This window comes from Microplitis mediator, chromosome 11 (genome assembly GCF_029852145.1).
Source record: "Microplitis mediator isolate UGA2020A chromosome 11, iyMicMedi2.1, whole genome shotgun sequence".
NCBI classification, from domain to species: Eukaryota; Metazoa; Arthropoda; class Insecta; order Hymenoptera; family Braconidae; genus Microplitis; species Microplitis mediator.
In genome coordinates this window covers 4,086,836-4,102,350 of record NC_079979.1, presented here as the reverse complement: position 1 = coordinate 4,102,350, position 15,515 = coordinate 4,086,836, and the positions used below count along the sequence as shown (strand labels likewise).

The 15,515-nt window shown below is 35.5% G+C and overlaps 1 protein-coding gene across 2 annotated transcripts; it reads right to left on the bottom strand.

Annotated features, from left to right (window-relative positions):
- Positions 1-256: 256 nt before the first annotated feature.
- On the bottom strand, positions 257-14,542 carry LOC130677535 (carboxypeptidase N subunit 2-like). Of its 2 annotated transcripts, XM_057484325.1 has the most exons (3): positions 14,121-14,542; positions 1,748-3,047; positions 257-1,669 (listed from the first exon to the last, which is right to left on the bottom strand). In XM_057484325.1, the coding sequence occupies exons 2-3, from the start codon at positions 3,015-3,017 to the stop codon at positions 1,089-1,091; spliced, it is 1,851 nt and encodes a 616-aa protein (XP_057340308.1). In that variant the 5' UTR covers positions 3,018-3,047; positions 14,121-14,542; the 3' UTR covers positions 257-1,088. The 2 variants fall into 2 exon arrangements, with proteins under 2 accessions (XP_057340308.1, XP_057340307.1); XM_057484324.1 differs by having other exon boundaries at positions 257-3,047.
- Between the last annotated feature and the right edge of the window lie 973 nt (positions 14,543-15,515).

Sequence of the window (15,515 nt, the reverse complement as noted above, 5' to 3'; positions counted from 1 at the left end):
CGGTGTTTCCACTGTGATTACGCGGTGCATCCACCGTGATTCCACGGTGGCTTTGGGCAATTTCACCGCCGTGGTTCCACGGTGTATCCACCGCGTAATCACAGTGTAAACACCGTGTATACACGGTGGTCAAGCCACCGTGTAATCACGGTGGATACACTGCGTAATCACAGTGGTAAAATGGAACAAACCCACCGTGTTTTCACCGTGATTCAAATCTGCGAGGGAAGTATTAATTGAAAATTCTCTCGCAACTTTTAAAACTCTTGAGCTACTGTCAGTACAGAGCCAATGCAATAGACTTTTTTGAAAAGACAGTTGCATTATAAGCTTGTATAAGCTATCTTTCTCTTAAACATTTTTGAGGTATCGAATAATTATATTATAGAGGAAAAAAAAATTTCTCGGTTTTATTTATATGACAAATCGAATTTTCCGATGAGCTCGGAATTTTCTTTTTTGCGGGAAACTTTTTTTTTTTGTAATCAACTATGATTTTTTCAACAAGTACGTAAAAAAAAAAATGTTGCTCTGGAATGACGCACCTTATCGTACATCGTCGTTTTCTGTAAGAAACAGCCTAACTCTCCATTTAAAAAAAAAACACTCGTTTGCATTTCCTGTTAGCAATCGACGTAATACACGTTGTTATTGCTTGGTTTACATTTATTTTTTTTTAATTTTGAATCATCATAGTTGTGACACGGAAACTACCTAACTCTAACAATCAATGTAAAAGAGAACCGATACTTTACAAATTTGAGATAAAAAATTTTTTTTTTAGTTGGAAAAATGACTTTCTTTAACCGATATTTAGTTCTCCTGTATAATTTACAAAAATGGAGTTAATCAGTTTTGTATTGAAAACGATATTATAATTGTATAAAATTCTAAATAACTATATGCAATTGTATGTGATTATATAAACTTTTTTTCACTCAGTTAAATATAAATAAACCTGATTAAATGTACTTTCGTCCTATCTTAATTGAATTTTTATTCGGTCTGATCTAATTATACAACCTTATTTGAGGTTCAGTTCTGATCAGATCCAAATACTTGAACTTTTTTTTTATTATATTATATACTTAGACAAATACAACATGAGGTTTTTTAGCTGATCTCGCCATAGATGGTGGATAAAATTCACAATCATTAACGCAATCATAATCACTTATATTACTATCTTTAGCACACCTGGCTTTAGAAATTTTATTGTTTGAATTTTCCATTCGGTAAACACTATTATTATATACGTCGGGCTCATTTTGTAGATTGGTAACGTCAGTCGCTCCATAAATATTTTCTTTATTACATTTTCCATACAAACATGAATTGTTCATTGATCTATTAGAAAAATCATCAACTGTAAAATTAGTGATATTATGATCCATACGCTCATCATAATGTAGAGCATTATGGGACGTGTTATTATATCTCTTTTGATTTCCATTGAGAGTATGAAGACTATCACTTGATAAAATCGGCACACAATTCTGATCAATCTGCAGTGATGGATACATGGGAATACATTTAGTCACATCTTCAGTTGGTTCAACGTAAACCAATATCTCCGGACGACTTGGGCTATCAAATAGTCTTTTACGGCGTTTGACACGTGTTATATAGCCAATAACTATAATAATAATTGCAGTAACTATTAAACATCCTGTGACAGACAATGATAAATATAATGGACTTAATCGACAATGCAACGAACTTTCCGATAAAGTCATCAACAATTTACCATTGAATTCCTCGTCCGCACAAATTATTTCACCGCGATCTATGATCAGTGTTGATGCATTACGCTCCTCTATATCATGCATGACATTCCAGAGCCAATGTAGTGAACAATTGCAGATCAACGGATTGCCACCTATTTGTAGAAGATTTAAACCATGAACTGGAAAGTGTGTTGGTTCAAGGTTAGAAAGATTGCAATGACGTAGTGAGACAGTTGTTAAATATCTTGCTGAATGTAAAATTCGAGGTGGCAGACGTTGGAGATCATGATTTCTATCAAGAAAAATTTTCTCAAGATTGACATTGTCATCAAATGCACGGGATTTAACATGCGCAATTGTACATTCCCGTAAGTCTATGGTTTTTAATTCGAATAGATTGCGGAATGCTAAGTTGTCTAACTGTTCAAGTGGATTACGTGATAGAATCAAATATGACAAGACACTTAAATGTGATAGAGCGGGTGTTGGTACATAAGTAAGATTATTTCCTTGTAAATTGAGATATAGAAGTGCTGGTAAACGTTGAAATGCTTCGTTCTTAATAGTTCGTATTACATTATTGGCTAAGTTAAGTGAAACGAGTGAACGTAGTGTTGGCAAAGAATCATGTGAAATTTCTTGAATCAAATTCTCTGATAGTTCTAAATCCTCCAGGCTCGGTACTAGATGAAGATTAGATTTCGGCACTTCAAGAAGTGAGTTTTGACTCAATTTGAGAATACGTATTCTGTGTAAATTTCTGAAGAGATCATTAGGCAAACTCGTCAGTGAATTACCGTTAAGATTTAGATCTTCTAATTCACTCGTGTGACGGAATGCCGCAGAATCCATTTCTGAGATATTATTATTATTGAGATCGAGAATTTTTAATGAATCTAGCCCTTTTAGAGAATTTCTGCCAACAGTCCTTATATTATTGTTGCTGATATTTAACATCACCAAGTGTGTTTGCAGTAAAAAGTTATTCGATCCCAAAGTATGTAAAGTATTGTAAGACAGATCTAGACTTTCCAGATTGTCATAAAAACCAAATCCCAAGTTGAGAGTTGCAATTCGATTAGTGGATAGATCCAAATGATGAATTTCTGGATTCAACTGAATTGGTACAACTTCTAAACTTGCATAAACACATGATGCACGTAGGAATTCATCTTCACATTTACAGATCACGGGACATAGATCACTGCTTGTTTTAATGGTTGTTATTGAAATGGAAGTTATTATTAATGCTATCGGCAACGCCGGAAATGGATTTGAGCAAGCCGCCATCTCATACGGTCACCTTTGGGGTTTTCGTTCCTATAACATAAACGAGTTTCAAGATCATTTTAATATTTTAGCTGAGGTTATGTATGATAATATAATATATTGTATTATATATGACAGTATTTATATGTTTACGTATTAATATACGATAATATATTTTCATGATACCAGCATTAAAGTTTCAGTGTCTCTACAGCCAGTCGAAACAAGCTAATTTAAAGCCGATGCTGCAACCAACTACTAGCGAATTCATAATTCACAAATACCTTCATACAGCGAGTATTTGTAAATAAGCATCATATTTTTTTTTAAGAGGGGAAGTACTGTAGCGACTACGTCACTACTGATATTTCTAATATTCATAATTTGGGATAAGTCCGTCAATCATCGATCGTCATCGATCGCCGAATATTTCCCCCACGCGGGTATGATATATTCAGTAGCAACAGTACACGGTACAGTACACACGTACAATAGAGAGATACACGGCAACTAGCTAACATATCTAATGCAACCGGCATAACCTGGTATTATATATAATTCATTAAATAAAACTAATTATTTATTATTTTGTTAACGCTAATAATTGGAGTCAGATAAAATTATTTACGTAGTGATTAAGTTCCACGAACCTCATCCCAGTCACTACATATATATATATATATATATATATATATATATATATATATATATATATTGTGACGTTACATTGCCGAGAGGATGAAGTTGAAGGTTGAAGTACGTGTAAGTCGGTGTGAGAAAGAGAGAAAAAGTGAGTATGTGTGTTGAGTTGAGTGTAGTAGAGAATGAGTTGAGGATATGGGGTATAAATGTGTACGGTTAGTTAAGTGTGTTATACAGTATGTGTATGGTACGGAGTATGTTTTGGAGTGTCTGTGTGATGGAGCGTGGATTTAACGGGGGATGTCTAGCTGTGTCGTGGATAGTGGCCAAGATAACGTGCCTCCCGACCAGTGATGACGACTAGGTCCAGCCCTCGGGGTTGACGTGGTGATCACGGAGGTGCGACTGAGATGTCGCCGCCCCTTCGTGGTGATACCCGGAGTTAGCTGGGGTACGTGTACGGTTATTGGGGGGATGGCAGGCCTCGTTTGCGATGCTCGAGGAAGCCAACAATTCGCTAACTTTGGATATCACGGGGAGTGACATCACGGGAAGGTCCGTGAGTCCACAGCTTGTATGTTTGTGAAGGTAAGAATGGATGGAGAAGCGAGATTGTGGGATTGAAAGAGATGGAGTGGAGTAAGAGAGTTAGAGTGGGAGATTATCGTGAGACAGTTGTGTGACTACCGTTGAGGAAGGAAGTTGAGACTTGGCGTCGCTCGTGTACGAGTCGACCCAGTGGTCGAGTATGGAGTCTTAGAGTAAGCGGGAGTGAGTCGGAGAGTCGCCATGGTGGACCTCGACCGCCACCCTAGACTTTCGTCGTTTTGGAGCCTGTAGCCCTGTGTATGGTGCTCTTGGAGCCGTCTGTCGCATTAATTAATTGTCGCAGATTACCGCATTATTTATTTATATTTTTTTTGTAGTCTATTTAGTAGTGTATTAAGTTTGTGATTCGTCGTCGTCGAGAGGTTCCCGATGTCTTGCCCAGGTATTTATTTGCGTGATGTACCGAGAGTACTGGACCGCAGGTCTTTTGGACCCTCCGCGTCACTCTCGCGTTATCTTTATTGTATTTTATTTAGTTTTGTTCTGTTATTTTATGTCTTTTCTATTATTTAAATAATCGGCTTCTTTAGCATTGAAAGAACCGCGACCTTCTCTCTACAACCTAGCATACTGAGCGCACCAGGACATGCCGCTTCCACCGTCATGTCTCTCATCTCCAAAGGGTATAGTTTTTAGGTTTTAATTTACGTGTACGTTTAGACCGGTTGCCGATACCGGGGAAATAGAAGTCAGCTGGCGCCCGTCAGGATCTGGAGGAGATGAGAGGGGTGATTGGTGGGCGAAGTGTAACGTATCCCGATTTTGAGTAATTTGAGTTTTGAGTTATTGGGTAATTTTATTGAGCAAAGAATTTTTGAGTAATTATTGGGTTTAATTGAGTATAAGAAAATATTACGTTACAATATATATATTAGGGTGCGCCAAAAAAAAAGAACTAATCTTTCATTCTTTAGTTACCATGACAATATCGTTAAGGATGATTCCCTTGCAGATTTGAATTACGGTGGAAACATGGTGGGTTTGTTTCATTTTACCACTGTAATTACGCGGTGTATCCACCGTGTATACACGGTGTTTTCATTGTGATTACGCGGTTGATACACCGTAGAACCACGGTGGTGAAATAGCACACAGCCACTGTGGATTCACGGTGGATACACCGCGTAATCACAATGAAAACACCGTGTATACACAGTGGTCAAGCCACCGTGGAACCACGGTGGACACACCGCGTAATCACAGTGGATACACAGTGTATACCCAATGGTAAAGTAGAACAAACTCACCGTGTAACCACGGTGGATCTACGGTGTTTACACTTCCACGGTGTTTCCAACGTGATTCAAATCTGCGAGAGTTAAAAAAAAATTCTGGTAAAGTTTGAGCTCTTAATATTAATATTAAGAGGTAGGCGCATCGTGATTTTTGACATCCCATTTAAATGATATGGAAAAAAAAACTTTGTTAGTTTGGAACTTTTCCCCTTAGCAATGGCTTCACATTACAGTAAAATACAGCAAATTTACCGCAATTATATGGTGAAATACCGCAATTTTACAAAACTTCTGCGGTAAAGTACTGCACTGTTACCACAACTTTACGGCGAAAATGCAGCATTTTTACCGTAAACTACCGTACTTTCACCGCAACATTGCCGCAAATTTACCGCAGCTTCACCGCAAATTTGCCGTAAATTTGCGGCATTTCGCCGTAAATTACGGCAAATTACGGTAAATCACTGTATTTACCGTAATTCGGATCCGCTAGGGAATCTGGGATGAAGTGGGGGAGGAGTGGATAGAGAAGAAGGGAAACGGGTAAGGTTAAGGTATAGGGAGGATGGGAAAGAAGGGGAGGGAGTACAAGGTAAAAGAGGGGGGAGACAGATAGCGGTATATAAAATAGGGTTTTGGAATGTAGCAGGACTGAAAAAAATGGATAAAGAGTTTTGGACGGGCTTAAAGGAATGGGATGTGATAGTGTTGATTGAGACGAGGTTGGATGGAAAAGGGTGGGAGAGGGTGAATGGAAAATATAAGAAAAGGTATAAGTGGGTGGTGCAGGACGCGGTAAAGACCAAAGGAAGGGGAAGAGCAAAAGGAGGGATGGTTTAGGTAGAGGGGGTGTTCAGTTATAGATTATATAGTAGTGAGTGAAGTGGTGAAAGATAGAGTGGACAGAGTGGAAGTGCTAGAGAAAGTGGATTCGGACCACTTACCAGTGGTAGTATGGATTAAGGGAGGAGGTGGAGAAAATTTTAGGGATAGAGGTGGAAGGGGTGACAGAGTGAGTAGAGGGGTATGGACGAAGAGCGGGATCAAGTTGTTTAGAGAAAAGCTCAGGGGTTGGGAAGGGGGGATAAGGAAGTAGAAGATGAATGGGAGATGTTAAGGGGGAAGGTACGGGAGGTTGTAGAGGAGACAGAGAAGGCGAGGTGTAAAAGAAGCGCGAACGGATGGTCGAATGAGGAGTAGAAGGTGGAAAAAATGAGGGTAAGGGAGAGTCTAAGGGAAGTAAGGGAGAAGAAAGGAGATGTAGGAAAATACAAGAAAGAGAAAAGAATATTTAGAAGGTTATGTGAGAAAAAAAGCGGGCAGAGAGGATAAGATGGGAGGAAGAGATTAAAGCAATGAGGACGGAGGGAGAGGTGTGGGCGATAGTAAATAAGAGAAGGAATAGAAGGAAGGGAGTGAATGAAAGTATTGAGATGAAAGAATGGGATACTTCAGAGAGTTGTTAGGGGGGTAGAGAGTAGAACAGGTGTGGAGGGAGGGGAGGAGGAGAGCATAGAAGATGAGGAGGAAGACATAGCACTTCAATAGATAAGGGAGGTAGTAAAAGGGCTGAGGGAAAAGAAAGCGATGGGGGAGGATGGAATACCAAATGAAGTATGGAAGTATGGGAAAGATGAGGTAACGGTAGCGATTTGGGAGTTATGTAGAAAGGTATGGAAGGGGGGAGGGTGGCCAGAAGGATGGAAGGAAGGGGTAGTGATACCCATAATAAAGAAAGGGGATGGAAGTAAAGTGGAGGATTACAGGGGGGTGTATGTGGGGGTGTTGAAAAAGAGATTGAGGGAGGAAGTGGAAAGAGAAGGGCTGCTGCCACCGAGTCAGACTGGGTATAGGAAGGAGATGGGAACAGTGGATATGATCTATGTATTAAACTATTTGATGAATAGGGGAACAGGAAAGGATAAGGGGAAGATGATGTTACTCTTCGTGGATTTGAAGGCAGCCTTTGACTCGGTGGACAGAAAGAAACTGTTTGAATGTATGAGAAAGAGAGGGGTTAGGGAAGGGTTGGTCAGGAGGTGTGAGACAGTTTTGAGAGAAACGGTGAGTAAAGTTAGAGTGGGTAAATAGGGTAGGGAGAGGTTTTGGACGGAACAAGGAGTTAGATAGGGGTGCCCTCTGAGCCCACTATTGTTCGTGATGTTTTTGTCGGACTTGGGTGAGGAGTTGGAAAAGGGGAGACGGGGAGGAGTAAAGTTGGGTGGGGGGAAAAGGTGTATGTGCTGGCATATGCGGATGATGTGGTGTTATTGGCAAAGGAAGAAGATGAGATGAGAGGAATGATTAGAACGCTTAAGAGGTACGTAACGGGGAAAGGTTTGGAAGTGAATACGAGAAAGACGAAAATTATGAGGTGTAGGAAGGGTGGGGGAAGGTATAGAAAGGTAAAGTGGAGATGGATGGGGGAAGAGATAAAGGAAGTAAGAAAGTATGTGTACCTAGGGTATGTAGTTAAAGCGAATGAGGACCAGGAGGAGCACGTGAGAGAGAGAGTGAAAAAAGGAGCGAGTGTGTTAGGGCAGGTATGGGGGATAGAGAAAAGAAAATTTGGAAATGACTGGGGTAGAAGGGTTTGGTTGTTCGATAAATGTTCGATAAATAACAAAGCTTTTTCATGCGGGTAAAGATAATTTCTCGGTAACTAAAAAAAAAAATCTGTCTATCGGTTGGCCCTGCAGGCCAGCCCTAAAACTTCCCGCTTACAAGCTCCATTTTTGATTTTTTCAAAAAAAAATTTTTTTTCATCCTTGACATCCATTTGAAAAACCTTTCAAAAATGGCCATTTTCTGGTTTTTTAGTCGACTCATCGCTACTCTGCAAATATTGATATAAAAAAATAATGTTGCCAGGTAATTTTACAGCTTAATGTACCCCCAAAAACCCTGGAAATTTTCAGATTGATCCATTGAACCGTTTGTCCGGTCCGACTGTTCAAAGTTTTGCAAAACAATTAAAGGAACAAGTTTTGTTCCTTAAATTGTGTAATCATTACCAAAATGAAGAAATTAATTTTTTTCGGATTTTCTTTCATTTTTGCGTTAGTTATCCAGTAAATGTAAGGTAAAGAGGAAAACAAAAAAAAAATTTTCCGAAAAATGAAAAAAAAAATAACCCCCCGAATGAAACGTAAAAAGAAAAAAATGTAAAAAAATTCTTGTTTGGTCTCGTTTTTTGGAAAATTTTTTTTTTTTCCTCTTTACCTTACATTTACTGAATAACTAACGCAAAAATGAAAGAAAATCCGAAAAAAATTAATTTTTTCATTTTGGTAATGATTACACAATTTAAGGAACAAAACTTGTTCCTTTAATTGTTTTGCAAAACTTTGAACAATCGGACCGGACAAACGGTTCAATGGATCAATCTGAAAATTTCCAGGGTTTTTGGGGGTACATTAAGCTGTAAAATTACCTGGCAACATTATTTTTTTTATCAATATTTGCAGAGTAGCGATGAGTCGACTAAAAAACTAGAAAATGGCCATTTTTTAAAGGTTTTTCAAATGGATGTCAAGGATGAAAAAAAATTTTTTTTTGAAAAAATCAAAAATGGAGCTTGTAAGGGATTTATTCAAGTTTATTAAACTGCCCTTTGAATTACTGTGTGACCATTTCTTGCTGAGATATCAATAATCAAAGACAAAAGGATCCTTTTTCATTTGAAGGCTGATATCTCAGCAGCAAATTGTCGTACAGAGAAACAAAAAAAAGCAAATTGTAGCTGAATAAATTTCCTAAACAAGCCATAAATTGGTTTTTTTGAAAAAATTTTTCCCGGCCCTGTAGACCTAAAAAACGAAACCAAAAAATTTAGAAAAATTTTGTCTCGACCTTTTTCTTATGATTCCGCAAAAACCGTGGCTCAAAAAAATATTTTGCTGAAAGATCTTCAAACTAGAGATTTCAAGCTTCAATTTGCTTTTTTTATTTTTTTGATACAATCATTTTTCACGAAAATACAGCCTTCCAAAAATCACTAAAAAATTTATAAAATTTTCTTGTTCCTTTAATTTTTTGGATAAGTGTATATCCTGATACGAGCGAACATGATGATTTTTAGGCAATCACTTTCAATGACTTATATAAAAAAGAACATATTAGTTTTAAGCAATTTTGTTCAGTAATTATTATGTTATTCAATGAAAAAAGCAGATATTGATTTAACATTTATTATTCCGTTGACGATATCTTTCGAACGGATTATCTGATTGGGACGTTCTTGGCAGCAATCGGATGATTTTATCGAGTTCTGGAGCTGATTGGATTTTTTAATGATCGTTTCGATAGTTTCCGAAATATTCACGAAAAACGAAAAAAAACGATTTTTTTTCATTCTTTCGTCGACGATATCTCTCAAACGGATTATCCGATTAAGACGGTTGAGGTGACAATCGGCGCGTTTTATTGAGGTCTAGAGCTGATAAAATTTTGGGAATGATTGGTTTAATCGTTTCGACGATATTTGCAAAAAACTGTTTTCTACTGTTTCTTTCGTCGACGATATCTTTTGAACGGATTATCTGCTTGAGATGGTCTTGGTGGCAATCAGAAGCTTTTATCGAGTTCTAGAGCTGATTAGATTTTGGAATTGATCGATCCAACAGTTTTCACAATATCCAAAAAAAACGAAAAAAAAATTGTTTTTTTTTTCGAAGTTCTTAAATATCTCAGAGTTAATTAGACTAAATAGTCTAAAATTTTTTTGAAAATCGAAGTTCAGAAGATATACACACACACACACACACACACATACAGACATCGCTCTGAAAATGTCAGAATAGCATCCTAGCACCTTCAAATGTAGACATATGATGAAAACCCGGTTTTTGAAAATCGGGGTGAAACCAATAACTTCCCGAATTTTTTGAAAATCGTCGATTTTCTCAGCGGGAAGTTAAAAAATTTATCATAGTCTTAATAACGAAAAACTAAAATGTAAAATTTTTGGGTGTATTTTAAAAGGGAAAGGGGACCCTTTGTGATAGCTCAATTTTTAAGATATTTGGCTGAAATTTTGTGAGGATCCTTTTTATAATATGAAGTAACTTTTGAGCCTATAAGACGTTGAAAAAAAAAAAGATTTTTTTTTTAGGACACCCTAATATTTAATTAACGAACGAATAGAGATGTTTATTAATCTATTTCTAGGGTACTCCAGCACGGGAGAAATGGGATCAATTTGAAGGCTATGGGGCTAAAGATAATGAAGTTCTTTATAAACTTCATTTTACAGTTGATGACGTTGATCGTAATTTCACTGGAACAGTTGTACACAGAAAAAAAGGATATCTTGGCGCAAGAAATTTTTTCTTGCCGCAAGAATATTTTTTGCAATTTTGAATGAAAACGAAAATTTTCTTGGTTCAAGAATAAAATTTTCTTAAATTTAGTCATCTTGGCATAAGATTTTTTTTTTATTCAACCGATATAATATATGTTTCTTGAAGTAAGAAATATTTTCTTAAAGTGAGAAAATTAAATATTTTGCTCCAATATATAATCAATTGTCCGAAAAGTAAAATATACTTTGTTTAAGAATAATATATTTTGAATCAAGATAATTTGTGACTCGAGTCAAGAATTAAAAGTACTCGACTCAATGGTAAGAAATATCTTGGTTCAAGTATTTTGTTGTGTTGCGGCGAGTGAGCGTAGACGTTTGAACCAACAGCAACTGCGTTCACGGCCCAACGCAAAAATTCTCTTGGGAAAGCTAACTGTACTATACTAAAGTGGCGGTAGTGTAGACTCTACATTGTACAGTGTGCTTACTGGATATAGGTAAAGTAAACGAATTTTCAGGGAATGATCGGATAGCATAACTGGTAAAGCTCTCGCGTGATGCCGAATCGGTCTGGGTTCGATTCCTACCATAGCAAACCATTTATTTTTTCTTACGTTATTCATAAACCATTAATCGAGGATGTTTATTTCTTATCCCCTCTACTGCTGTATCGTGATATTCTGAATGTACACATATAATTTCCTGCTTCACAACATTTAATATTTATACTAGGTTAAATTCACTCAAAAATATAGGACGATATATTTTTTCAAGTAGAGTCATTTATTTTCTTGAATCGAGACTACATTTTTTTTAAGTCAAGAAAAAAAAATCATTAATGGGAGAATTTTATGTCTTCCGTGAAGTAAATATTTGCATGATTCAAGAAAAGTTATTTTATTAAGTTAAGATTATAATTTATTTAAATCAAAATTAAAATTTTCTCATTACAATAGACCGTTGTCTTGAGTCGATAATGTAGTTTTCTCAAACTGACAGTAAATGTTCTTCTGCCACGCAAAAAAAGTTCTTGGTTTGAGATGTTGATATATATTGTGACAATTTACTATACTCACCAACCAAGACAGAAAAGTATCTTGTTTTGATAGTTTTTTTTACTTGGTTGGAAACAAAATAAATTTGATTTAAAATAATTATTCTTGAATCAAGATTATTTAACTTGAATTAAAATTTATTTATTCTCGACACAATATTTTTATAATATTAGTCGAAGAAAATGTTCTCGGATTAAAAAAACCCAATTACTCAGCCCAAGAGAAAAAAAATGAAGGCAAAAATTATCTTGGGCCAAGTCAACCTTTTTTTCTGTGTAGGTAAAGATTCTGTTAGGACAAATTACAGCTTAGTGTTCGGAAAATTGCACAATAACAACGAATGAGATCACAATTAAGACAAGTAATGTAACTCATGATGTTACAGTTTCATTAACTTCAGATGAAGAGGAACAAATGGATGTGGATAAAATGTCTAACAAGACTCATTGATCGAAACGATTAAATAAATAAATTATATAGTGTACAAAAATAAAAATTAGAAATACTTAAATAAATACCCTGAACAAGTTATCTATTAGAATATTTAGTATATATGAAATTTGTATTTTTGCTATCGGCGTCTATGGTAAACAAACAACAAAAAGTAAAAACTCCGAATCTCGCAGGTATAGAAACCAAACTTTTATGGCTCGGACGCTTTTAACAAAAATGATGACAATATATCATTATAGTGAGCTCTAGGGGTTAACTGCGATCATAAACACCTTCGGATAAACTAAAAACGTGTATAGTTCAGAAGATTCGCGATTGGTATCAGTCATCGCTTACGTGAAATAGTCAATATCGCTTTCTGCGTAAATACAAATTTGAATCAAATACGTATCTTAATTAGATCCCAAGATAGTCCGTGACGATAAACTATAAATTATAGCGATAATTTATAAAAAAAAAATTTTTTTTCTCTGTGAATTCTATTCGGAAAGGACTTATTATACACCCGAAAAATCAGCGTAGCAACAAAACAAGTATTTACCAAGTTCTAAACAATCAAAGTTGATGCTTGAATTTATACCCCTCAAAAACCACGCTTTTCAACCTTCAATTTTTTTATATCTCAGGTAAAAAATTTTTTAGGTTTATGAAATTTTGGATAGGAGTAGAAGAGGCTTTTATCTAACGATCTATATGTTTCACATTCTAATGCGATTTTTTTAACACAAGTTATTCATGTTTTAAATTTAGGGTCAATACTTTATGACCTGATAGTAGTACCCGATGAATCCATGTATTTGTATATCTATATTCAGTAGTCTCCCTGTCTTTCTTAATCCGGAAGAATTTTTTAAACAATATTTTCTTAACAATAATTACTGAAACAAAAATCAATTCAGCACAAAAATTTTTTACTACAAAAAATTTTCAAAGCCACGAAATTAACAAATGTAATTGAAAGAACGGCAGAATGTTTACAAATGTATATATATTAAATGTTTCAAAATTATACCGAATCCTGTTCTTTTTTGAATACTGCATGATTCATAGTAATCAACTTGTCAGTTTAGAAAACCGCACCACCAGCAAAATAATTAAAAAATTACTATTATCTGGATTATTTGAATATTTTATATTTCAAGGTTATGATTAAATCGAATCTTCTCACGCTTTAACTTGATTACTTACATTTAGATCTGTACAAATATATGCATTTCTTCAAGACTAATCGTACACAACAATTTAAAGTTGCATGTTTTCCAATTATTTTTGATTTTTTTAACTTTTGTAGTTTTAAGCAAGGCATAAGTTTTTCTTTGCTCGAAGAGCTCTAGAAAATAAATGTACTCGAGAGTATTTTCCAGTTCATGGAGCTTGAAATGGTATTTAGAACAATATTTTTGAGCTCAAGGAGATCGAAAACATAACTACAATAATGTCCGGAGTATAAAGAGCTTGAGAACAGCAGGAAGTTTTGGGGCTGGTCCGCAGGGTCAACCTTTTTTTCAGATTTTTTTTTATTTTAAATATTGAAACAAAGTAATATATTTTTTAAACCCGGTTTAACAGTGAATATATTTATCTTTTTGAATATATTTTAATGAAATTCCGTTAAAAATTACTGAAACAAATAGTATAATTTCCAACAATATCGAGCTGTCTAACCGTTAGGTAAAATATTTAGGTAAGTTTCATTATAAAATTCTTTGCGTATCGCTGAAAATTAATCGAGATCTAAATAATTTCCAAAACTACACATTTAAATAAGAAGTAACTACTAGAATATGAAAATTACGAGGGTAATGAAAAAAAATAAAATTTTTACCTTCAATTTCCGAGACATTCCTGCCTTTGAAATTCTGCGTAAAATATCCCTTAATATCGCCTATATTTACTCTTTCTTTTCACGTGACCACCCTTATGCACTCAAAATTTAAACAACTAATTCAGACTGTCTGTTACGATTCACAATTAGTCCCGAAATATTCATTGACTAATGTTGAACTTGAATAAAATTCGAGTAAACATCTAAAATTTCCGCTCCAAGTTTGTTAAATGACAAGGCCAAGCGGATACGTATCATCTGAATACCTCCATAAAACAACTCCATTAGATCAGTTTTACATCTTTTACCACATTGATCTTTTATTAGAACCGTAAACTCCCTAAAAATCAAAAACTTGCAATTCTTTAAGCATGTACACGAACCCTATACCTCGACCTGTCAAGTAAAGACTGCTGGAATACTAACTTCAGAGTCGGCGTAAAGGCTTTTCTATTCCCCTCTTTATACGCTATGTTTACCCCTACTCAAACTATACAATAGATTTACTACTACCAGTATTCCAGACTATACGAGGAATGCTCTCTACCATGTGGTCCGTGTATATAAGTCTATAAGCATACAAAAATCCTAAGCTTGTTTTCTCACTCTTTCTTTATGTTCTCCCATTCGTCGATTTTTCTCGCGCTCAATTCTCAGCAGTTTCATGTATCTTCTACACTTCCAATTATAGTTTTCTCCAGCTCTACACACTATCTCTTAAACCTTTCGTTACTTTCTATATATTCTATATTATATATCTTATATTATCAATCGCTCAATCGAATAAAATAAGATAAATGTTGAGGGGAGGCGCTATCAAAAATACACAGGTAACTGATAGATGAGGTTCTATAATAGTACACGGAAAGAAAATTATGGGAACTTTTGGGAATAGTTCCCATAATGGTATAGGAACTGTACCCATACTATTGTAGGGATGGTTCCCATAATATATGGAAATAGTTCCCATACTATTATGGGAACCATTCCCATAATATTATGAGAACTATTCCCATATCATTATGGGAACCATTCTTATAATATCATAAAAAATTTTTTGCAAAATGGTTTGAAAATTTCCCTCATGATATGGAGAGTTTCAAATGAAGCTTCTTCAACAATAAATTTGTTAAAAAAATCAGTCTATCGGTTGACCCTGCGAGCCAGCCCCAAAACTTCCCGCTGTTTTCGAGCTCTCAAAGAGCTCGAAAACATTATTGTGAATACATTTTCGAGCTCTTCGAGCTCGAAAATACTTTTGTATGCCATTGTTTTAAAAAAAAACTATTTTTTAGCATTTCTTTCTCCCACAATATTTCGCGAACGAATTAACCGATTTTGATGGTTGAGGCGGCAATCGACGCGTTTCATTAAGTTCCAGAGCTCATTAGATTT